Genomic DNA, 24844 nt, shown 5'->3' on the forward strand with positions numbered 1-24844 from the left:
TTTATAGTCCCTGTAAAAAATCACCTCAATCCGATATCGGGAAGGGTGTTTACGAATCATCTAATTTTGCTTTAAAATTTAGCCTAATTTTTGAAGCAAAGTTAGATGATTCGTAAATACCCTTCCCAATATCGAATTGAGGTGATTTTTTACAGGGACCATAAACGAAGTATTTTGAACAAAATGAGCGGCTCCGATCATCTTTGCGAGACCCGAGACGGACGCAAAACGGATCTGTGCACGGCTGCTGTGCAGCCTTTGCTGTGCAAGTAGCAGCGTTCACTAAAATCTGTGTAGTGTGGTTAAATGACGTTGTTAGTATCAGTAAAAATCTAACCTTACAGTAGGCTCTTAAAGAGTCAAATGGGGATTCTCTAAGTCCATGTTCTATCACTGCTTTTCTTTTCCTTCCCTTCTTCCTGGCTGAATAGTTATGTGTTCAAAATCATTCTTTTCAAGATAATGTGTTTCAATCTCATAACTATTCATAACTAGTCTAGCAATAAAAAAAAAAATTTACTTCAGAGAATTTGTGGAATCACAAAAAGAGAGCGTGTTGGGTAATCCATCCATATCACTCAACGTGCTCGTTTTGAATTGGCAAAGTTACTCGAATTCTTTCTGAGAATTTGTGGAATCACTTTGATGGTTTCACGAATTGCCTAATTATAGAGGGAGAATCTGGTATTATATGCAGTCAATTTGGCTGCTTGTGTAAGTGACCAAATTCGTAGTTTGAAAAAGGTTTTCTAAAGATTTTCCGCTCGACCAAAAAAAAAAGGGTTTTCTAAAAAAAAAAAGTATGTAGGAATATAACGTTAAACACAACACCGAATGTTACCATGTCCTTTGGAACAAATTCCTACCGATTTTAATGGAGATTATCTTTTCCCCTAATCAACCCTTCTAAAACAAGTATAAAATCAATCCAATCCATAGCCATACAAGTAAAAAACTATCTAAAGACTGTACAATTATCTATGTATCAAACCTTGAGAAATTTATTAGTTCAAAACTTCAAACGTCGACCACAACCCACAACCCTCTCACCACCACCATCGAACATCACCAAAATTCCGTCGATTCTCATACTGATAAATAAAACTCAACCCTACCAACACCTCCACCAGCGCTGCCTCCACCTTCTCCCTATCCGGAAAATGCAGAGTCTGCAGCAACAAAACCTGGAACCTCGGCTCAAATTTTCTCTTCCCGAAACTACTCTCGGCTTGCCATATCGCCATGTCATTCGCCACCGGCCCCAGCCACCCCATTATCCCTCTCATAGCCTCTCTCCACCCCTTCGCCCCATCTCGCCTGTCGAACCAACCCATGTTTTGTACTCTCTTGTGTAGAAGACTCACGACTTACATGGACATGGAAAACCAATTCCAGTAACTACTCTCAAATTCATTTTAAAGAAACAAAGTAAAAGGCTGATTACTAAAATGCAGCTCATTTTCACAAATATCAATACAATTTCGTTCTTTACAAGAACTAAGTATAAATATTTATTTATCAGGATTAAACAATTCGAATCGAGAAACGCCAAATATAAGTAGAAAATGAAAAGTAGTAGTGCATAAAGTACATCTCATTAATCTTTAATCCTTTATAATTTCTTACAAATCAAGTGTGAAACTGATATTACTTCCTAAAATTTTTGAGAAAAGCTCTCAGAAGTCTACTTAAAACGAAAACAAATCCGTAAAGACAATTTTAATTGTCTTTAGGATCGTCTCAGAACATTTTTTTAACTTTGATCTATATATTCATGTTTTTTCGATTATATTTGTAAATATTAACAAAAAATTACATAATTACTACTAAACATCAATAAAATTATATTCCCTCCGTCCTTTTTTTTTTTGTGGTATATTTTGATGTTTTTGTCAATTTTCAATCGTTTATTTCTTTCATTGGAAGGTAAAAGAATATGCATTATAAATTTTGTTTGATAATACTATTTCTCGATTTTTTTATAGTAATTTTTTTTTTAAAATTATAGATTAAAATATATAAGCATTTAAAAAATAACATGCATATTGGAATAGACAAACAAACAAAATGTGATGGCCCTCCATAATTGATAAGCCCATTATAATCGGATTGCGTAAGGCCCACCTCATTCTCAAAAGCATAAATGGACATATATAGTTGTAGTATGAAAGCTTCAAACCCCATCCACTTACCCAAACACAAATTCTAAAGGGAAAATGACAGTCAATGACGTGTTTTGATAATTAATACTCATCAATGACTTTTTCAGCATTAACAAATGTTCTTAGCTTGTCCTTGGCGGGCATTAATTATCAAAACATGTCATGGGTCGTCATTTTCGTATTCTAAAAGCCATTGAGTGATTTCATGAGAAAAGAAAAGAAAGGGTTATAGTTAATTTCTTGAAAAATTTGATGAGAAATGGAGAAAAAAATATAAAATAATAATAATCTTTTAACTGACCCTTTCCTTTTCTCACTCAATCTCACAAAAAAAAATAGTGAGATTTGAAGATGAAGGCTCCCCTTCTTTTCTCTCCTTTCTCACAACCAAAGGGGGGTCTTAAGGCCTTGTTTGACTGATATTCTTATTTTCTTAAGTACTTTATTTTACATTTTACGAGATAGATCATTCTCTCACAATATATTACATTTAATTCAAAAAATAAGTACTTAAATAAGCTAGCAGAACGGGGCTGTCGGGGCCTTAGTATTATCCCACAGTGCTGTCGGGGCCTTAGTATTATCCCACAGTTCCACTTAGGAATGGCAACAAGGCAGCTATTGGGTACCCCGACCCAAAAATTATCACGTGGATCCGATCAGGTACTTTTTGGGTACCTCGTTTCCGCCCCACTCCGTAAGAAAATTTTAAAAATTGCTAACCTAAAAGCAAAATACTTAAAAGGAAAGAGTTATAGATAAAGCGATATGTATAATTTTACATATAAACATATTTCAAGGCAGGCTCAGAGTGGGTAACTAGGGCTGCAAACAAACAGAGTTGCTCGTAAGTCGCTCGAGATTCGGCTCGATAAAAGCTTGTTCGAGCTCGACTTGAGACATAAATAAACAAGCTCAAACTCAAATTCTAGGCTTGTTTCGTTATCAAACCGAGCAATAGCCAATAAAGACTCGGTTCGAGTTGGCTCGCAAGCCAAGACTTAATCCTCCATATTTCTTTAACATTGAGGACGAAACTGATAAATCTATCTCCTAGCATGACTGTCAAGATCGTTGTACCTAGTGCAGATCACTATTGAATCAGTAATGCATCCTCTATAAGTAGAATCTTTGCACACTATTTTCATTCAGAACAAATTTAGTTTTGGCATTTCTTTTCGGATTTTCAAATGAAAAGCAACACCATTATGTATGACTCGAATTTTTTAGACAAATTTATAAAAAAAAATTATCATGACACATCATTGATTCATAAAAAATTATCATGACACAAATTTATAAAAAATTTACAAATTTAGCTTCCGAAAAACGAACTACTAAATCGACTGATGCAACGGAATCTAATTGAAAAACGAACTACTAAATCGAGTTCGAAATCCATTGATTCGTAACGAATACCCGGAGATCGAAATCCTTCTCTAAACCTATTTAGTCAAAGAATACCCAAGAATAAAGGCATCAAACACTTTGTTGATTCCATAGAATACCAAAGAATTTGGCATAAAAGAGAACACTCTTTATAATTTCATTAATCATTTATAATTTCATTAATCATCAAAACTCAATAGCCCTAAGGCTTACAACTCAATTTATAGTACAAGAAACCCTACACACTCGGAAATAAAGAAAAAGGAAACTACCAAAGTTAGAATCGAGTCTTCTTAATCAAATAATTCTTAAAAGGAAACTAAATAAACTAAATTAAAATTAAAATTAAATAATGTAGACACTTATTTCTATAATTGAAAGATTCCTAACAAAATAAATAAAGCAAAAATAAGAAACTTTATATTTTTTTTTTAAATAATATAATCTTTTCATCCTGCATCAACATGTGTCACACGAACCAACTTGTTGGCAGTTTCTAGCAGTTAATTAAATTGCACACATGTTCTTCTCTAGTCATGGGTAGTTATTGGGGGTTTAGGACAGGCAGCGGGCTTCTTTCATTTCATTCTTTTCGTGGGCACTTGATAGGTAATGGATCATTTAACTTAGCCAAATGGCCATGTTTTGGAAACTCCCACTGACTTCTTCTATTTTCCCTTAGAATTCCATCAAATTACATTTTAACATGATAATGGGCCTCTTAAATAATAAAAGGCCTAATTTTCGAGATACTAACTCCTATTTCATTAATTATGGGCTCTATTGGTCTTTAAATTATCATAGCCCATAATTAAATAACTTTGGGAGAATGATACCCCCACCGCTGTTTCCCCACCGAACCGCCCACCGCACGCACGCCGGGCCCACTCCGGCCACCGGACGGCCGATCCGATCCGTCCAAAAATTTTTAAAAAAAAACCGAGTGGGTCAACGCGAGAATCAATGGCATCTGACATGTGTAAGTGCTTGAACCAATCTTCCATCTTTTAACGGCTCGGATCTCTGATTTTTGGAAGTTCGGATCAAGTACCTACACACGTCGGATGCCGTTGATTCTCGCTGAGGCCCACTCGTTTTTTTTTATAGAATTTTTGGACGGATCGGATCGGCCGTCCGGTGGCCGGAGTGGGCCCGGCGTGCGTGCGGTAGGCGGTTCGGTGGGGGAACCGCGGTGGGGTATCATTCTCCATAACTTTGAACCCATGACTGGATTGGACTGAAGTTAACCGGGCCCCCTTAACATTGTCTTGGCCCATTGATTTCAGCCCAATATATCTTTATCTCATTGCCCAACTTAATTACATATACTAATTAAATGGCCTCCAGCCTTGTCTAAGACTGAGTGCAAAAAAACGGGTGTAAACATTTTCAAAAGAAATGTCATTTGATTATGTAATTACCAATTTTTTCCTGCAATGGTCTATTTTCCTAGGTCTATACAATAGATAATATTCGATGAATAATCATTTGACTAACTTTCCACTAATCCATGCTAACTCTAAAATATGGAAAAAAAAAAAAAAAAAAAAACACCCCATTTGGAGGGCATAGCAGGCCCAGCACAAGTCCAGACAGAACAACGCACTCGGCCAGGAAATCACTGGTCGGTTTTTTGGTCCGTCGGTTTCTCTTTCACCCCTAGAAGCCAGTACTGCAATCCAATCAACACATTTATGAAATTCTATAATGGAAGACAAAGTTAGCTAGATCGTATAGGATATCTAAATGTCCGATCAATATGATGTTTAAACTCGAAATTTTGAGGGCTTAGGGCACAGGACCCCAAATCCAGACAGAACAACTCCCTTGGGGGCAGCAAACCACTTAATCATCAAATCAACATACTACTTATTAATGGAATTCTATTCCATTTCCTTTGGAACAAATTTCTTCTAGTTTTAACGGAGATCATCTTTCCCCTAATCAACCCTTGACCACTCTCTAAAACAAGTACAAAATTAGCCCAATCCATAGCCAAAAAATTAAAAAAAAACTATCTAAAGAATATACAACTAATACAAGTAATCTATGTATCAAACCTTGATAAATTTATTAGTTCAAAATTTCAAACTAGCACCATCAAAAGAGCAGCGACCACCACCCACAACCCTCTCACCACCACCACCACCACCGTTACTAGAATCCCGTCGATTCTCGTACCGATAAATAAAACTCAACCCCACCAACACCTCCGCCACCGCGGCCTCCACCTTCTCCTTATCCGAGAAATGCAGAGTCTGCAGCAACAAAACTGGAGGCCTTGGCTCGAATCTCCTCTTACCGAAACTCCTTTCGGCTTGCCATAGCGCGGTGTCATTCGCCACCGGCCCCAGCCACCCCATTATCTCTCTCATAGCCTCTCTCCACCCCTCCGCCAGCAACTCGCCATCTCCCTCCTCCTCCGCCGCCGCCCCGATACTCACATTCTTCGCCAACTTTGTCCTCACCATAGTCTTCAGATTCTCCGGCAACGTATCGTACAGCGCCCCCCGAGCGTCGTCTCCAATCGTCACCCCCGAATCCAAATACTTCTCCAACAACAAAATCAGGTTGGCGTAACGCAGCGTCAGCCCGGACCCTCCCACGGTCGCGGGCCCCGCTGCGTTAAACACCCTGTTATTGTTGCTGCTGCTAGCCCCCAAATCAGCCGAATACAAAATCGATTTCTGGCTGTGAAATCTGACCAGTTTCGGCTTCGCAACCGTCGGAATAGGCCCAGACCGGGTGGTTAGAACCTGCTCTCTGATGGGTTCGATCAAACAGTACTCGGGCTGGATCCGAATTATATCTCTCCTGTGCGAGCAGCGAACGTTGCGGAGGGAGACGTGCGGGAGGAAAGACACGAAGGGCCCGAAAACGACGCAGATTCTTGCGTAGACGATGCACACGATTCGGGCCATGAGACCGACGCTCCTGTCGAACGTCTGGCTCCACAGCGAAGTCGCCTTCAGATGAGTAACCTGCTTCCGCTGGTAACCTATTTTCTGGTTGAACATGTCGAAGCTCGTGGCCTGCGCCTGCAACGCCATCCTGCTGGTGCTGTTGTTCCTCCATTGATGCAGCTTCCTCTCCGATGTTTCCATCTCGGTTAGGGACTCCAGCGCGGCGTAAAGGCGGGATGTGGCGAAGACCAGCTTCTCCATCTTCTCGATCTTCTTGTGGGAATCTTTCGAGCCGTATTCGAGCTTTCCCAGATCGATTATGCCCAGCTTGAGGTCTGTGTAGACGAGGTCGAACCGGTTCAGGCCGAAATCCGAGCACCTGTGGCCCAACCGGGCCACGGTGGACGCGGCCTTGTCGAGGTCCTCGAGCCTCTCGGCGCAGGCGAGGGTCAGGAGGAACGACTCGTCTTTCGAGGTCAAGTACGCGACGCCCCGGGATTTCATGACTTGGTTGCGCAGCTTCGAGACCTCGGCATCGTCGAGGGACTTGAAGAGGGAGAGCAATCGCGACATGGTCTTCGCCGTCTCGAAAGCGAGGATGCCGACTTGGGTGGTGGAGGTGGCGGAGGTGGAGGTCTTGGTTTCGGCGGCGAGGGAAGAGCGGCGCCTGAGGTGGTCGCCGACGCGGGAGCCCATTTCCGACAGCCACCCCATCGTGTTGAGAACCATGGATTTTTTCAATTCTTATCGGGACGACGAATTAATACAACTTATATCGATAAAATCTTCTAGAAATCGTAAGGACTATATTGATAAAAATCAGATACAAACTGCACGACTTATGTTGATAAAATCAAATACAAACGGCACGATCTATGACGAATACGTTTCAATTGAATTTGTGAGGTTTTTTTTGGGAGGGGATGGGGATTTGGGAGGGAAAGGGATGGGGTTATATATTAGAGGGAGAAATGGGATATGGAAGGGAGAGCTTCGAAGAGGGTTCATGCCTATGGAGGACGCGTTTGGACTTTGGAGACTTCGGATTTGGACAGTTGCATAATTCCTGAAGAAATGGTAAAAGAGAACCATGAGAGAGAGAGAAGGAGAGAGAGAGAGAAGTGCGGGTTGAAAGACACGCGTAGGAATATGGTTAGGTGGGGTCGGAAACGGTTGGTTGTTTCACACGAGAGACGTTTGGATACGGAGGTCAACTGGTCAAGCACTCGAGCTCAAGAATATCTTTCGTTTGCCTTTTTCTTTTCTTTTCTTTTCTTTTCTTTCTTGTTTTTTTGGTGAAATTAGCTCAAGCATCTTTCAGTGCACTTGATCTCCGCATATTCTAACCTCAAGGAAGTGAATTTTAGAGTTGGATTTTTTTAAGTTTTCCTCTAGATAAAATATTTGCTACGATTAGTTAATTCCGTATTGGATAGGCATGTACGATTAGTTAATTTCGTGTTGAATAGACATGTACGATTAGTTAATTCCGTATTTGATAGACATGTACGATATGGACTATTAATTTTCAACAACTAATATTTCTACATAGTGAGATTATTAATTTAGTAACCACATGTGGGAGAGAAGCTAATAATTATTATTGTACAATTATTGTACAAATCTCTTTGTCGGCCATATAGTATATCTCATCTTTGTGACGTTCAAACCAAACACCGAGGACGCAATGTAATTAATCGGAAAATTCATATGATCTCATCCATTATCTATAGATATTTCACATGTCTAGTACTCTATGTTGATTTTTTTGTACCTATTTCTTATTTTCTAATACAATGATCCAATTGAGACCGCAAAGTCGTACCGCCATTTTGTCATTCGATTCAATCACTATCAATTACAAATAAAGATTATTTCCACTATAATCTTATATAGACTTGCTATGCCTAGAAAAAATTTTAAAAAAAACTACAACTCAATAAATAATAGGATACAAGTGAATTAAAAAAATGTGTCATTTGTCGAAAAAAAAATTATCAAGCAAAAAAGAGCGAAACTTTTTGGAGCTAACAAAGTAAAGCAATCAACCATGTCTTTTGGATCCTACTATGAAGTCCCATCAATTGTCTTTGTTGCCATGTTGGTTCATAGAATGTCCCTTCGATGGAATCCTTTCAGATTTCCGTGTTTCATAGTCACTTTCTATTCACTGCTTCACATTTGGGTTCCCATAATTCCAAACAAAAAGATTACTGTAGTTAGTCAAGGTCAAGAAAAAGATTTTTTAGTCGAGGCCAAGGAGATGACTTGACCAGTCTAGTCCCACAAAAAACCTTAAAAAAGTAAAACCGAAAAAGAGAGCAGGGTTCACTTTGAAAGTGACCTCGTTCAAACAGAGAGATTTTCATTTCGCCTGGACCCTGGTAGGGCATGTCTTGTGTTTGTCCGGGCGTGAGGGGAACTCACAAAATAGATCCATCTATGCATGACTAGAGTATATGCATTATGCAATGATCATCACTTCCGCGTTTTTTATAAAAATTAACAACAATATAGCGAAACTTCTTGAAAGTTCATGAACAATGAAAGGTTCAAAACGTCAAAAGTATTGATCATGACAAGAGTATACGCGATGATGATCATCACTTCTGCGTTTTTTATAAAAATATGTTTGTGGGGATAATAGACTTATTCACCGTGTCTATTTTAATGCCTGACGTAGCTTATTAATTCAGTGTTTATAGTGACACGGTTTGCGAGTGACATTGTCATTCGAATTTTATATAAGAGACTAATTGCATCTGTGGGTTTTATATTTATTTGAATAGAGAACTTAACATGGACTTTTCTTCTATAATTTGAAAAAATAGTATTTTTCAAGTCTACGTAAATGGGAAGGTTGCCTAGCATTTCCATCTCAGGACCGGCCGGCTCTGCTTGGAAGGTTTCCAATTTATGGGTTTTTTTTTTCAGAAAAAGTAAATTAGTGACTTAGAGCAAGTTTATCAGTCGGTAGCTATACTACCTCGTGAACGGTTTACAATTCTATTTTACCTATCAACTTTTTCTTTCACAACTACATTAACACTATTTATTTACCTAACACCAATTAAAATATACATTTTTTTCCCTCCTTTCACCAAAACCCAAATTGCAAATTGGGAGAGAGAGAGAGAGAGAGAGAGAGAGAGAGAGAGAGAGAAAAGGGGAGGAAAAAGAATAGAAAATTGGAAACCTGATGAACAGTGCCACGGTAAAGGTACCGACAAACTGTTCATGGATGTATTTTACAGCCCCTTTTAGAGAATCTGGTGCAGCTCCCTTTTAGACCTTTTCCTAGTCAAAGTAGCTAATTTTTCATTTTGCCTGTGCTAGTGTTGATACTCTTAATAGGAATTTAGAAAATTCTCATTTACAGGAGAAATGAAATTTGTTGGTACTTTAATTGTCGAGGAACAAAATAAGTCAGTCTGTTTAGAGCATGTACACCAACATAGTTATATGGGAAATATTAGGTAAAATGGAGAAGGAAAACCACAAAAGAGCGTTGCACCAGAGTAGCAAAAAAAGGCCAAGGTAAAGTAGCTTTGGAGGAATGGCTCGGTAGTTTTACTGAAGGTCTGTGCATGAGCTAACTTTTAAACAATTATTGGTTCTCTCTCTCCCTCTCTCAAACTCTCTCCGATGGAACCCAACACTAAGGTGGTAGTTGATGAAAGGAATTCAGAGAAGGACAAGAATTTGGTGTCACGAGTTAGCGAAACAAATGGGTCCTCGTTTCATGTGGAGCTTAATCATGCCAAGCTTAATGCACCCCAAAGGAGTGGATCCCACTGTGAAAACTCCTTGGCAATCGGCGGGACTGAACCTAACCTCAATGAGATTAATCTTGATGGGAAAAATTTGGTCGTGGCTGACTTTGAACCCTCGGAGCCTATTCTAGATAATGGGGATGGCAACATTATTGTGGATGATACAACTCAAACCTTGGATGATGTTGGTGTTACAAAGTTTGACAATCTTTCAGAAGTGGGCTTTATAAATAATGAGGATGTGGTTGATTCTTTAGATGGTATCCTGCTATTTGTGGATCTCAATGCAGATGCAGAGGGGAAAGAGGTTTAAGAATTCTAAGAAAGGAAAATGGAAGCAGAAGTCGATTGAACAAATCTTAGGTATTTCAAAAATCAAGAAGAAAGGCGGAAAAAAGAAGCAAAGTTGTGTTCTATGATAAGCACCCGAGAATGTAATGTAGGGTGCGCTAGTGTTTAGCTTTAAGCTTTAGTTTAATTTAATTACTAATTAGTTATTGTTAACGTTGTTTGCCTGTAGAGTGTTCTAGTTCTATTTTATAGGTGAATTGCCAAACAGGGGAGTTTTCGAGGCGTAAGGCATGTCATTGTCCGAGCAGAAGCTGATTTGCCCGAGCAAGAGCTGACTTGCTCGAGCAGAAGTTGATTCGAAGCATTTTTGCCCGAGCAGGAGCTGATTTGCCCGAGCAAGAGGCAGGCAGCCAAGGCAGAATTCTAGGTTAATGCAGTCGGCATCGATGTCAAGTTCTAAGGTCCATCGATGCCGAGCCCCTTAGTGGTCCAGCCCTTTAACCACCTCGGCATCGATGGGATGTATTGTGTTACATCGATGCCGAGCCCCATAGTAGAGCACTCTAAGGCCGTTGCCATCGATGCCGAGGAACTTAAGAGCGGATTTTCTGAGCATCTTGAGAATATTCCAGGCTCGGATCTTCAGGATATAAAAGCTTATGTCATTGTTTTGTAAAAACAAGTAGCATAGATTCAATAGTACAATTTTTTAGATCTAGATTAGATTTCATTGCAATTCAAATTGTTCTTGAGTGTTCTTCATTTTTCAATTTTAAATACTTTAATTTTTGCCTTTAGTTGTTAGTTTTTGGTATTGTTACCTTAATTAAAGTTGTTTATTTTCTCCCGATCTATCTTAATCTCTAGTTTATTTCAAGTCTTGTTATTTCATTATGTTAGCTAGATTTTTGTTTGCTCTTATCTCTCTAGATATGAGTGAGTAGTTTTCAAGGTTAGGTCATGAGATGATTAGCATCTTATGGCTTGGGCAAAAATTGCATTTTGCACTCAATAAAACTTTAAACTTTGATTTGAAAATTGAAATGGGGTTTGGGTTTGTTTGACAAATCACCGAGGTGTTAACCTCTTTGATCATGTGTAGGTGGGAGCATCGCCTACCCACCACACATGATGCTTAGAGCTCTGTCGCTCGAGGTATTTGCCAAATGAATTCTAGAGCTAGCTTGGTTCTCAAATCATTTTATCTTCCGATTTGAGAACTATAATCAAGTATCTTAAATTGTGTAATTGGATGAAGAGTGTGATTTAGCTCGAGTGTTGGGTGTTAATAATTCCTAAACCTAGCCTATATTTTCTCTAGTTAATTCGTTTTTAATTTAGCCTTTTATTTCCACCGTTTAAAGTAAAACAAAGTTGGCTGTCTAAAAGCCGAAAGCCCTTACTTGCATCTACAAATCCGACCAAGCCATATAATTATTCCCTTGGCTACGATCCCGGATTTTCGGTTTATTATGCTTCAACCGACGTGTTAAGCCCTACGCTTGGGGTATTATTCCACATTATCTTGGAAAACGAAGCATTCTATTTAGATCCGCTGTTGCAGCTGCTGCTTTACCAATTTCTTCTTAAGGGATCAACAAGACTCACCTTGACGAGGCTCAGGCTATTTGGGAGGTAAATAAGATCATGGGCCTTACTTACTTGGGCGATGAAAAGGATGTTATTCGAAGAATCGCGATTATGGAAGCCGAAGATGAGGAATTGGCAAAGGGTCATGCTTCTCATCCATTGATTGGCACTTAGGTATCTTTTTGGGTGTTGCTTGAATTTTAGGCTTTGGGTGGGGTGTTTCTTTTTCAGTTTTTTGGATGTATCTCTTTAGAGTGTTGTTTTGGGTCGTAGGCGTTAGGAGTCTATTTGGGATTGTTGGTGCTCTGTCATTATTGGCTTCTTGCCAACTTTGGTTTGTTTTTCCCTCCCTTTGGGTTCTTCTCGGCATATGATTGCTAGAGTTTGTTGTTTCCCTGTATGGGTTTGCTTTTTCTCCGGCTTGATACTGTTTAGGGTCCTTTTAATCTTTGTAATTTGTTTCCAAAGATTAATAAATTTTTTCTCGCCTTTTCAAAAAAAAAGAAGTACAAGATGAACAGTACTTTTGTTTTATAGTATTTTATAAGTATAGATATAGTAATAGAGAGTATTGCTTTGGGGTTGAGAGAAATTTGAGTAGGTAAAATGAAAAAAAAAAATGAACTATTGGGTAGCTAAAATACACAACTATTGTTGTACATGCTCTCATTTAGGAAAAAATAAAGTACAGGAAAAATCAATGAAACAGTATTGAAATTCAATCGAACTCTTCATACTATTTTACAAAAAGACACTTCTCTTCATATTCATGATTTGGTCACGGGGTGTTTGAGAGCCAATCACTTTTTAAATTCTGAATTAGATATCATTATTCTTTTTTGAATTTTATAAGGGATCCCGCACGGCCTTACCATGCGGGACTCCCCTTTCCCGATCGAATTGCGACGATCCGAGCCACTCAATGTGTTCAGAACATGATTTTCAAAGTACCTGCTAGAAATCAGCAAAAAAAAATGATCGGGAAGGGCTTGATCCGAGCAGTTTTTTACCCGATCATTTTTTTACTGAATCGATCGAGAAAGGGAAGTCCTGCACGGTAAGTGTGTGTGTGTGTGTGTGTGTGTATAATAGATTTTGCTGAATAGTGGTGTATAGATTTGTACTCCCTCCGTCCCTTTTAAAATGTTCCGCTTCGTAACTATAACTTATTAAGAAAATATCATCATTATACCTTTCACTTCAACTTTTACCTTCATTTTCCCTACTTACCCTCTATGCAGACGTCATCATTACACTTTTACTCACTAATTTTTCAAACTGGAATCTATTTTTAGAGGCAAAATGGAAAATATACCAATTTTTACCCACTAACTTTACGAAATGAACACTTATTAAGGAACAGCCCAAAATGAAATACTGAACTTTAAAAAGGGGACGGATGGAGTATTAAGAATCCAAAAAGTTTCTCCAGATTTAACTTCTAGATTCTCAATTCTCCAATTCATCTCTCATTTAATCAGGACTATTACATCTCACTAGGAAGTTATGAGTACGAATCCCCCCACACACATGTGGGTATTCTTCCCATAGACAAGCTTTTCCTTTCTTCTTTTGTTTCTTCCCTATGATGGACTTATTTTTAATATTGGTTGAGTTGTTGGGTTGGATTATCTCGAGGCACAATTGAAGTAGAGTCTAGGCTCGTACTTTTTACTTCATACATGATGTAAATGATCTCTTCTATCGATTTGATCAAAAATTCATCTCTCATTTAATGTACTAATTGCCTACTTTATAATGAAAAAACCATGGCTCCCATGTTGGGTCCACCCATAGTGGTGGGGGCTTTGTGGAAGATTTCCATAGTGTTGGGTGTCTTGTGTGTTTTACATATAGTCCCTTTATATATAGCTTGTAAACCCTATTAGGGTTAGGTGTATAGTATATTGTGAGGGGGTGGGTGAGGCGAGCGTGGAGAGCCGGTCTGCGGCTTCCAGGAGAGGAACCGGCATATGGTTCCCAGAGAGTTTTTTCATCTTTGTTTATATTGTGTGTGAATATATACAAAGGGAGTTTTTTTTTTAAATCATTATGTGGGTTTGCGTGCATTAATGGTCTCCCTCCTGTCCCAACATCCCAAACATGATTTCGCCTAGTTAATTCTGTGTTTGATAGACATGTACGATATGGACTATTTATTTTCAACGACTAATAGTTGTACATAGTGAGATTATTAATTTAGTATGTACATAGTGAGATTATTAATTTAGTAACCACATGTGGGAGAGAAGTTGCTATTATTATTGTACAATTATTGTACAAATCTCTTTGTCGACCATATAGTATATCTCATCTTTGTGACGTTCAAACCAAACACAGAGTACACAATGTAAATAATCAAGAAATTCATATAATCTCATCCATTATTTATAGATATTTCACATGTCCTATACTCTATGTTGATTTTTTGTATTTCTTATTTTCTAATACAATAAAACAGCTGAGACCGCGAAGTCGTGCTGCTGTTTTGTCATTCGATCCAATCACTCTTAATTACAAATAAAGATTATTTTCACCCTAATTTTATACATAATTACTACATCTAGAAAATTAAAAAAAAAAAAAAAAAAACTACAACTCAATAAATAATGGAATACAAGTAACTTAAAAAAAAAGGACAAAGTACGGATTACTTCCCTGTGGTTTGTCACTTTGGCAGATGACCCCCCTGTATTTTCCTAATGACCAGTTCACCTCCCTATTGTTTTGAATTAAAGTGCTATCGTTATATTTTCCTTCCAAACTAACAAAAGATGTAAAACACACGCCTATTTTGAGAGTGGGAATGAAAAAAAATTAAAATAAAGATAGATTTTGATGTAAGATGACCACACTACCGTTCTCCATTATCTTCCCCAACAATATCCTCCCAAATAACAAAACCCTCTCTGCCAGACTCCACCATGGTCCAAAATAGATCTAGAAATCACAACCCACTGTCCATCTCCTCTGCATCCTGTTGACTCCTTTGTGCTTCTTCAAACCGAATGCACAGAAAATGAAATCAATTAAAAGAGTGACCGAATGGATCAAAACTAGTGCAGAAGTCGATCCCCAAACAGTTCTTGAAATGGAAGAACCTGAGAAGGTTGGGATTCGAGATCTGGTATAAACATTGACGCCACTACTGGACTCTCTCTCTCTCTCTCTCTCTCTCTCTCTGGGTCCCCTTTTTTGATAAATTCTTCTCACGCATGGCTTGGGCAACCCAATTAGCTACCCCATTTGATTTTATAGCACACCAGGAGAAGGAGGACATCTCCAACTTCATAGCTTGAATATTTGAGAAGCTGGTCCACAATCCAATGGAGGATCAACTCCTCAGACGCAAAATAATACCAATTTTTGATTGGGAAAGCATCAATTGTACTAACCCATTTGCGATTCGATTTGTGATTCCGATTGTTGATTTGGGTTCAGAATTTAGATAGAGGTATGATGCCCAATTTCTGATCGGTAGAAATTAATTCAAGTAATGCAAAATGGAAATAATAATTGTTTAATTTTGGTTTGGATTTTGGATTGGGTATGCTACAGAGGGTATCCGATTGAAATTGGGTGTCGAAATTTCCATTCTCTCTCTGGCATGTTTTCTCTCTCTCTACTTTCAAGTCTTTTTTTTTTTCAACTACATACTTTCACATTTAATTTCTAAAATTGTGAAAATTAAAACAGGAAACAATTAGGCCAATATTATTGAAAAAAGTAATACTTTTTTTTTTTTTTGTCAATTTACGTTTTCTAAGGGAGAGGGAGAGGGAGAGGGAGAGAGAAGAGAAGGGAGGAGAAGACATATATATATATATATATATATATATATATATATATATATATATATATATATGTAATTTATCCTAAAACAAAGTACAGGGGTATAATAATCATTTAATATTTTCTGTTAACAGAGTTAGAGATGCACTTTATTCCAAAACCCACAAGGAACTAATTTGTTCATCATTAAAATTCAAGGAGGTCATTTGTCAAACGATCAAATCTTAAGGAGCTAATCTGTACTATGTCTTTAAAAAAATGTGTCATATGTTGAAGAAAATTACTATCAAGCAAAAGAGAGCGCGGCTTTTTGGAACTACTAACAAAAGCAATCAACCATGTCTGTTGGGTATTACGTACTATGAAGTCCCATCAATTGTCTTTGTTGCCTTGTTGGCTTATAGAATGTCCCTTCGATGGAATCATTTCAGATTTCCGTGTTTCACAGTCAGTACTTTCTATTCACTGCATTCACATTTGGGTTCCAATAATTCCAAACAAAAAGATTACTTTAGTCATGGTCAAGGAAAAATGATTTTTTAGTCAAGTTCGAGAAGATGACTTGACCAGTCCGGTCCCACAAAAGACCTTTAAAATGGAAAACAGAAAAAGAGAGCAGGGTTCACTTTGAAAGTGACCTCGTTCAAACAGAGATCTTCATTTGCGCCTGGTAGGGCATGTCTTGAGTTTGTACGGGCGTGGGGGGAACTCACAAAATAGATCCATCCAGGCATGACTAGAGTATATGCATTATGCAATGATCATTACTTTCGCGTTTCTTATAAAAACAACAAGAGAATAAATTCTTTACACTGCGAGTGTAAACAATTGTTTCCTCCAAATCAATTGTATTGCGCCACGTCGCCATGTTTTATTAATTGGGACCACTGTTTTAACACGTGTCGCAATACAATTGATTTGGAGGAAATAAATGTTTACACCGGCGGTGTAAAGAATTTATTCTCAAACAACAATACAACGAAACTTCTTGAAAGTTCAAGAACAATGAATGGTTCGAAACGTCAAAAGTATCGATCATGACAAGAGTATATGCGATGATGATCATTACTTTCGCATTTCTTATAAAAATATGTTTGTACTGATAATAAGGCTTATTCACCGTGTCTATTTTAATGCGTGATAGCTTATTAATTAAGTGTTTATAGTGACACGGTTTGCGAGTGACATTATCATTTGAATTTTATATAAGAGAATAATTGCATCTGTAGGTTTTATATATTTTTTTTGGATAAGTCTGTAGGTTTTATATTTATTTGAATTGAGAACTTAACATGGACTTTTCTTCTATAATTTGAAAAAATAGTATTATTTCCATCTCAGGACCCGCCGGCTCTGCTTGGAGGGTTTCCAATTCAATGGGTTTTTTTTTTTTTTTTTTCAAGTCTAGCGTAAATGGGAAGGTTGCCTAGCATTTCCATCTCAGGACCCACCGGCTCTGCTTGGAGGGTTTCCAATTCAATTGGTTTTTTTTTTTTTTTTTTGGCAGAAAAAGTAAATTAGTGACTTAATAGGAATTTAGAAAATTCTCATTTACAGGAGAAATGAAATTTGCTGGCATCTTAATTGTCGAGGAACAAAATAAATCGGTCTGTAATATAGGAAAAAGTAAAGTACAGGAAAAACCGAAAAACCAAAGAAACAGTATAGAAATTCAATCGAACTCTTCATACTATTTTACAAAAAGACACTTCTCTTCATATTCATAGTTTGGTAACGGGGTGTTTGAGTTTGGGAGCCAATTACTTTTTGAATTTTGAATTGGATATCATTATTCTTTTTTGAATTTTAACCAGAATATGTAAAAGTATTTAGATAATGTGTGCAGAATGTGAACATCTAATTAAAAAAACGCCTCAAATATCAATCTCATAGTTTCCGATCAAATTTTTATGATCCGAACCATTCAATATATGCAGAATGTGATTTTAAGGGTGCCCGTGAGAAATTAGCAAAACATAGATTGGGAAGTGCTTATTTTGAACAGTTTTTAATTGAATCGTTCATTAAATCTAAGCTAAAAAGTGCTCAGATCAAGTCTTTTTCGGTCATTTTTTTTGTTAATTTCTCGCGAATACCCTTAAAATCACGTTCTGATCACATTGAGCGGCTCAGATCATCAAAATTTGATCGAAAACTATAAGGTGTTTTTTTAGGTGTCAATTACTCCGTAGTTGTCTCCAGAACCGCACCGTATATATATATATATATATATATATATATATATATATATATATATATATATATATATATATATACACGGCTGAATAGTGTTGTATAAATTTGTATTGAGAATCCAAAAAGTTTCTCCAGATTTAACTTCTAGATTCTCAATTCTCCAATTCATCTCTCATTTAATCAAGATTCTTACATCTCACTAGAAGGTTATGAGTACGAATCCCCCCACACACACGTCGGTATTCTTCCCATAGACAAGCTTTTCCTTTCTTCTTTTGGGTATTCTTCCCTATGATGGACTTATTTCTGATATTGGTTGAGTTATTGGGTTTGATTATCTCGCGACACAATTGAAGTAGAGTCCCAGACTCGTACTTTGTACTTCATACATGATATAAATGATCTCTTCTATCGATTTGACTAAAAATTCATCTCTCATTTAATGGACTAATTGCCTACTTTAAAATGAAAAAACCATGGCTCCCATGTTGGGATCTACCCATGGTGGGGTTTGTGAAAGATATCCATAGTGTTGGGTGTCTTGTGTGCTTTACCCATAGTTCCACACGGTGATTTCAAGGAAAAACTCCCTTTGTATATATTCACACAATATAAATAAAGATGAAAAATCCAACACCTGTTAAAATCCAACCATGCATGATTGCGTCTAGTATCCATTCCGGTCTACTACACAATTCTTGCTTTCTCATGTTTGTCTATCTTTCACTAGTTTTCTTTTCCATTTTACAGTTGTGCTAGCTGCCATTGTCCATTTTTTATTTGCTTTTCAACACGTTAAGTCAATGATTTCAATTTCTCACTTGACCGTTCCTATTGACATCTTAGGAATAATACTACATTCACACTCATGATGACTCTTTATTTATTTCTACGGAAAAACCTCATCCTCGAGTGGTATCAAGCTCTTTTACTACACTATTTATAGTACTCCATCCGTGTTTGATGGTCTCTATAGATCTCTGTCGCTATCGAGGTCAAGAAGATGACTGGACCACTTGAAATCCGAAAGGAGTACAAAATTAGACGGGGTACTCGATCGTTTTGGCGAAAACCTCTTCTTTTCACATTGGCGCCAACTTAGGAAGACTGGGCTCATTCCCAGTTCCGTATGGCCCAGTCTCGTTTTAGTTTGAAGCTTCTGTGAGGCTATTTCGAGTCTTTAAAAAAAAGGGAAAATGACGGTCAATAACGTGTTTTGATAATTAATACTTGTCAAGGACATTTCAGCAATAACAAATATTCTCAGCATATCCTTAGCGGGTATTAATTATCAAAACACGTCATGGGCTCTCATTTTCCCTTTAAAAAAAAAAAAAGTCGAAACCATTTCAGTTTGTAAACTTTGCTAAGAAGATTATCGTCCGCTACAGAACAAATGGGCTGCCAAATTTCTTTTGAAAAAAGTGGGCTAGTTTGAAACTTTAACACGCTATATTTTCTTGCACAACTAGTTTCATACCAAACTGATTTCTGGCATGCATTAATATTGGTCTTTTTTTTTTTTTTTTTTTTTTTTTTGAACAGCAATTTTTTTTATTAATCATTGAAATTGTTGCAAAGACTAACAAGAACGAGGAGAACGGCATCATATTCCTACACTAAACTAAGAACAATCATGTGCCCAGTCCGAGACCTAATCCCTCAAATATTGGTCTTTTCTTATTCTTTTGAACTTAACTTAAACATGAAAGTTGTCCTTATTTGATTTTTTTTTGCATTTGTTAGTTTTGCGCCAAATTTTTGTGAGTTATTGATTTGTCTTGACAAGAGGAATAGGAAAAGTAAAATTTTGGCACTTTTACCCAAGTATTTTGACAAATAACCACTTTTAGCCAAAAAAAAATGATATTTTTTCACTAAAAAATAGTTATTTCTCAAAATACTTGAGTAAAAGTAAAAAAAAAAATTTACTTTTCCGATTCTTCTTGTTGAGACGAATCAATAACCCACAAAAATTTGGCACAAAATCAACAAATCCAAAAGAAAATTTAAATAAGGATAAAATTCTCAAATTTAAGTTAAGTTCAAAAGAACATGGCCGTAAAGTGTACAAAGTGAATAGTTCGTATAATTTTATTGGGCCTCAGAGAAGCCTACGAAATTCAAAATTGGATAGGACTTGGACCACAAGACACTGCATAAAAGCCCATTCCCAATGCTCTTAAACTTAAAGCTACAGATCCAATGAGTTTTTGTTTTTAATACGTGTAGTGGTTTCAGAGAAGGTTGTTGAAGGCAAAAACCAATGGTAGATTACAATTTTGGATATTTCGATAAATAACCTTTTCAAGGTGTAAAAATTGTCTTTTAGTGTAAAAATTATACATAGCAAAAAACTGAAAGACAAATTTTGGAGGGCCGTTATAAAAAAATTAGAGTGTCAATTATTTTCCAAAGAAAAAACATGCAACAAAGAGTTGAATGACAAATTAATTACTCCGTAATAGATAACTTAGAGCTGCTAAATGAACCAAGCTTAAGATCGTCTTGTGTTTGGCTTAGTTAAAGCTCATTTGAGATTGACTCGTCTCATAAACAAGTTAAACTTAAATATATTTTTGAAATTCGTTATATTTTCAAACCAAGCTTAATCAATCATCTGCTCAGCTCGTTTGGCTCTATTATCACCCTACTTGCACTACTCTTACCTATCGTTTTCCGTCTTCTCACTTTCAAAAGCATCATTAAATTGAAATACCCTCATCGAAAATGACCTCAAATCGATCATTCAGACAATCTTCAAATTCACCTTTCCTCGAGAGGAAATAAGTGCGCTAGCTAGTAGAATCCAAAATGATAGTTTTGTAACTTGAAAAAGTTCCAGCAACGCAAATTTCCAACAAGATGCTGCCAAGCATCCCCGCTTAGCAGCGTTGTCGAGCGGTCTATCCGGCCGTTCATCTCGATAATCGACGATTTAGATCTTAATTTAAGTAACGAACGGTCTAAATTTATATACACTCGAATTAGATTCAAGCCCTGGATCCGTACCGAGATGAGCGGCCAGATGGGCCGCTCGGCAGCATCTCTCATAGCTACTACTACCTAGCAAGAATACATTAGGTAGAGTTAGGATTAGAAGGGTTTCATTCTTTATTCCCCTCTCTCTTAATTTTGTATTGTTTCATTGTACAGATTAGGATTAGGGTTTGGTAGCTAATTTCTAGTTGCAGAAGGGAAAAAAACAAAAAAGGATGCGTAGTTTAATTGCGCCAATAAGTCATGACACAATATTCTCTTTGAGATTTAAAAAAGTGGAGTGATTCCCTGGCCGGAGTTGGTGGGCAATCTTGGAGGGATATTGAGAAGTAGACAGAAAAGTGATTAAAAACCAAAGGGAAACAGTACACTTTATTGATCATATTAAGCTACGTTGGAGTACTACTAATATTTAAGGTGTGGGACACTGGGAAAATAGACAAATTCACATTCCATATTTGGATGTGGATGAGTAGATGACATGTGCGCCCCACTCGAAACAACGTTGACCGATAAACTTTGATCGATTTTAATTTTGAAAAGTGTTTTTTCCTTAGACGCAACTGCAACTGGTATATGTACGTAAAGAGCCATAAGTATTTTGGGCCTACTTATACATGTGTAGTAGGCTTACACAAAAAATAAGTTAACCTAATATTAGGGCCCCATCTTTTTAACAATTCGGGAAGATGACGGTCTAGGACGTGTTTTGATAATTAATACTCATCAAGGACATACTAAAAATATTTGTTAATGCTAAAAATATCCTTGGCAGGTATAAATTATCATAATACGTTATTGGCCGTCATTTTTCCAAAAATTGTTTTTGCTACCCGAAGCCGCCGCTTCCTTGGCTTGTGCTGTAAGCTCGTAATAGCACTAATCTACTGCAATGCAAGCTTAGGGCCTTGCTCATTTTGGGGTTTCAAAATTCTTGGGCATGATATCTAACAAATTTTTTTAAATCTCCATCAAAATCCAAATCAAACAGGGTCTAGATGTCATTTGTGTGCACTTCCTTTGTCACATATTGAAATTCCTAATATTTGCTTGAAAATTTCTAGCAATTATGAATTCAAGAGGTCTAGCCTTTGGTCCAACGCTGGCAATATTAGGAGTGTAAGAAATGAGGTGAGGAGTTCAACTCCTCTTCCAAATCTGTTATTCTAACAATTCTGACTTTTGAAGATAAAAGAAAAACAATTATGAGTTATAAAAAATAAAAATAAAAACTCACAATTTTCTCAACCCAGTATATATATAACATTGTAATTATATCACAACCCAAAATGATCAATTCGTAGGAGCCGGTATTTATATCCTTTCATATCACTTTCTAATTTCTATAATCTCTTTTGAAATTAAATTAGGAAAAAAAAAAATCTCTCTAGTTCTTAGTTTTCCTTCACTTACATGCCTCTTCATCCCAATGGATTCAATTTATGGCATACAATGAATTGAAAGCCTAACACCAACCAGATATGGTTTTCAATCTTTCTTGTCACATCTGTGAATAACATACTTTTTTGATCGGCCAGAAGTATTTTTATTAATCTTTGGAAGGATTACAAATATTAAAGGAATCACGAGCACACCTGCACACGTCACCGAGAACCAAAACCAAAAGGAGGAAAGATGTTAACCAAAAACACCCCAAGCAAACACCAAAAATCGAACAACCGCTAAAAGCAACCCAGCGACAGGCGACACCAAAACAAACTAAAGCCAAGAGACCAACTCCAAAACCATGACAAACAAACCGAAAGAACAAAACCGAAGAACTGAGAGATTGGAAAAAATCTCTTTTGAAAATAAATCTCTCTACTCCTTAGTTTTCCTCCACTCACATGCCTCATGATCCCAATAGATTCAGTTGATACATACACTTGAAAATTAACATGCATCGATCAGTCGGATATCAGTTTCAATCTTTCTTGTCATCTGTAATAACATAGTATTAAATCAGATACAATTACTCAGAAAGATTTATTTTTTTATTTTTTGTGATAAAAGACAGATCAAATAAGCAGAACTTAAGTTGTTTCTTTTCTACATCACCTCAGGCTGATGATATCCGAGCCTAAGCTCAAGATCTACTTCTTCTTCTTCTTCTTCCTCCGTTGAGGTAGAACTAAGCTGATCAAGTACTTCTGATTGAAGAGGAGTACTATTTCGATCACAACTTGAATTTGAATCAGTAGTTCTCCTTCTCTTGCAACTCATACCCTCCTCCTCCTCCTCTCCGTCACCGGCTGGGCGAATTTGACAAACAACCATCTTCAAATTTGACCGCGATGTAGGAGTGGACTGGATACGAAGATTTTCGATAGTATTCGGAGGAGATACAGTAGGGAGAAAGATCCTTTCATCGCGATTCTCTTGTGTTGCAAGCAGAGCTGGTGAAAAAACCCTAGATGCCAACGAGGGCGATGAAAAGACAACCCGGTCAGGTCCGGGATGATTAGGGTTACAACCTAAGGATGTACATGGGTTTGGAATGTGGTCTTGATCATGGTCTTGGTGTTTATGAAGAGTTTCGTCATTGTGGGGATAGGGAGACTGGTTTAGTCTCACCCTATCCCTCCGGTGGACATTCATGTGCCCGCCCAGGGCCTGAGCTGACCGGAACTCTCGCCTACAAAAGCTGCAAGAATACGAACGCGGAGGCCAAACACACCCTCCAATGAGCCCGCCGGCTGCATCCACTGCGAAAGCCTGTTCTTCCCAAGAATCGCGATAGGAATTAGGGTGGGTTGGAGGTTGAAGATGAGAGATGGAATTATATTTTCGCTTCGACCACGTCCATGAGTCTTTTGTTTTCTCCATTGCGCAGCACTACAGGCAGGGATGTGATTGAAATGATTGAAAGTGATCGAGAGAGAATAGGTGGAGGAGGAAAATATATATGGTTTTGAAGAGAAATGTTTGTAGTTTTTGAAAGATGGTTGTGGAAAGGTGATATGGTGGTGGGAGTGGGTACTGTAGTTTTTTTGTTTCAGTATATATAGCTACTTCATCGAAAAATTATTGTATGCTCCTGGAGTAAATCCACTTGGTGCTCCAAATGTTACGTATACGTGTATCTTGTGGCAGGGCGGGGGGAGGGTAAATGGGGGTGGGGTGGCACGTGCCGCCCCTGTTTCAGAAAACCAATTTTCTTTCACACTAGTGGAAGTCGATTTGATATTTATTGGCACTTGAACAACTTGAATTTTTACGCAGTCAATGAAAAATAGGAATTGATATAATAATCGATGTGGATCATATAAATAATATTTCATTGACTCTTATTTATAGGCCACAAAATAATTGAACCAAAAGCCTTTATTCTTTTTTTAAAAGAAAACTCTAGACAAAGCCTATTGTTACGGTACACTTCCCATTTGTATTTTTACGATAAATATGCATGTTTTGTTTGATTTTCATTTTTGGGTATTTTAGTTTTGGTATTGTGTGAAAAGAAAAATAAAGTAATGATAAGAGAGATGGGTAATGAGTAGAGAGAAAAATAAAAATAATAATTAGAAAAATAGGATAATAATTGAAGAAAAAAATAGGATAATAATTAAAAAATAAAAATAAAACAAAGTTAAAATAAAAAACAAACAAAGCCGCAATAATTATTAGTGTACTTCCATCGAAAAGTGTCACCTCTTTGTCAAATATGTCCTCTCTCTCCTAGTCTTCCTCGGGCCTCAACTTAGATGGGAATTATAACTACAAGGAGGTTCTAGTTGCAAAAAGTTGA

At 37.2% G+C, this 24844-nt stretch overlaps 2 protein-coding genes across 2 annotated transcripts; both read right to left on the reverse strand.

Annotated features, from left to right (window-relative positions):
* Window positions 1-5629: 5629 nt before the first annotated feature.
* On the reverse strand, window positions 5630-7027 carry LOC131323923 (uncharacterized). The gene has a single exon (XM_058355758.1). The coding sequence runs from the start codon at window positions 7025-7027 to the stop codon at window positions 5630-5632; it is 1398 nt and encodes a 465-aa protein (XP_058211741.1).
* Window positions 7028-23120: 16093 nt separating this feature from the next.
* On the reverse strand, window positions 23121-23984 carry LOC131322779 (transcriptional regulator SUPERMAN-like). Its single transcript, XM_058354236.1, has one exon. The coding sequence runs from the start codon at window positions 23920-23922 to the stop codon at window positions 23146-23148; it is 777 nt and encodes a 258-aa protein (XP_058210219.1). The 5' UTR covers window positions 23923-23984; the 3' UTR covers window positions 23121-23145.
* Window positions 23985-24844: the final 860 nt, after the last annotated feature.

Source organism: Rhododendron vialii, chromosome 4a (assembly GCF_030253575.1).
Source record: "Rhododendron vialii isolate Sample 1 chromosome 4a, ASM3025357v1".
NCBI lineage: Eukaryota > Viridiplantae > Streptophyta > Magnoliopsida > Ericales > Ericaceae > Rhododendron > Rhododendron vialii.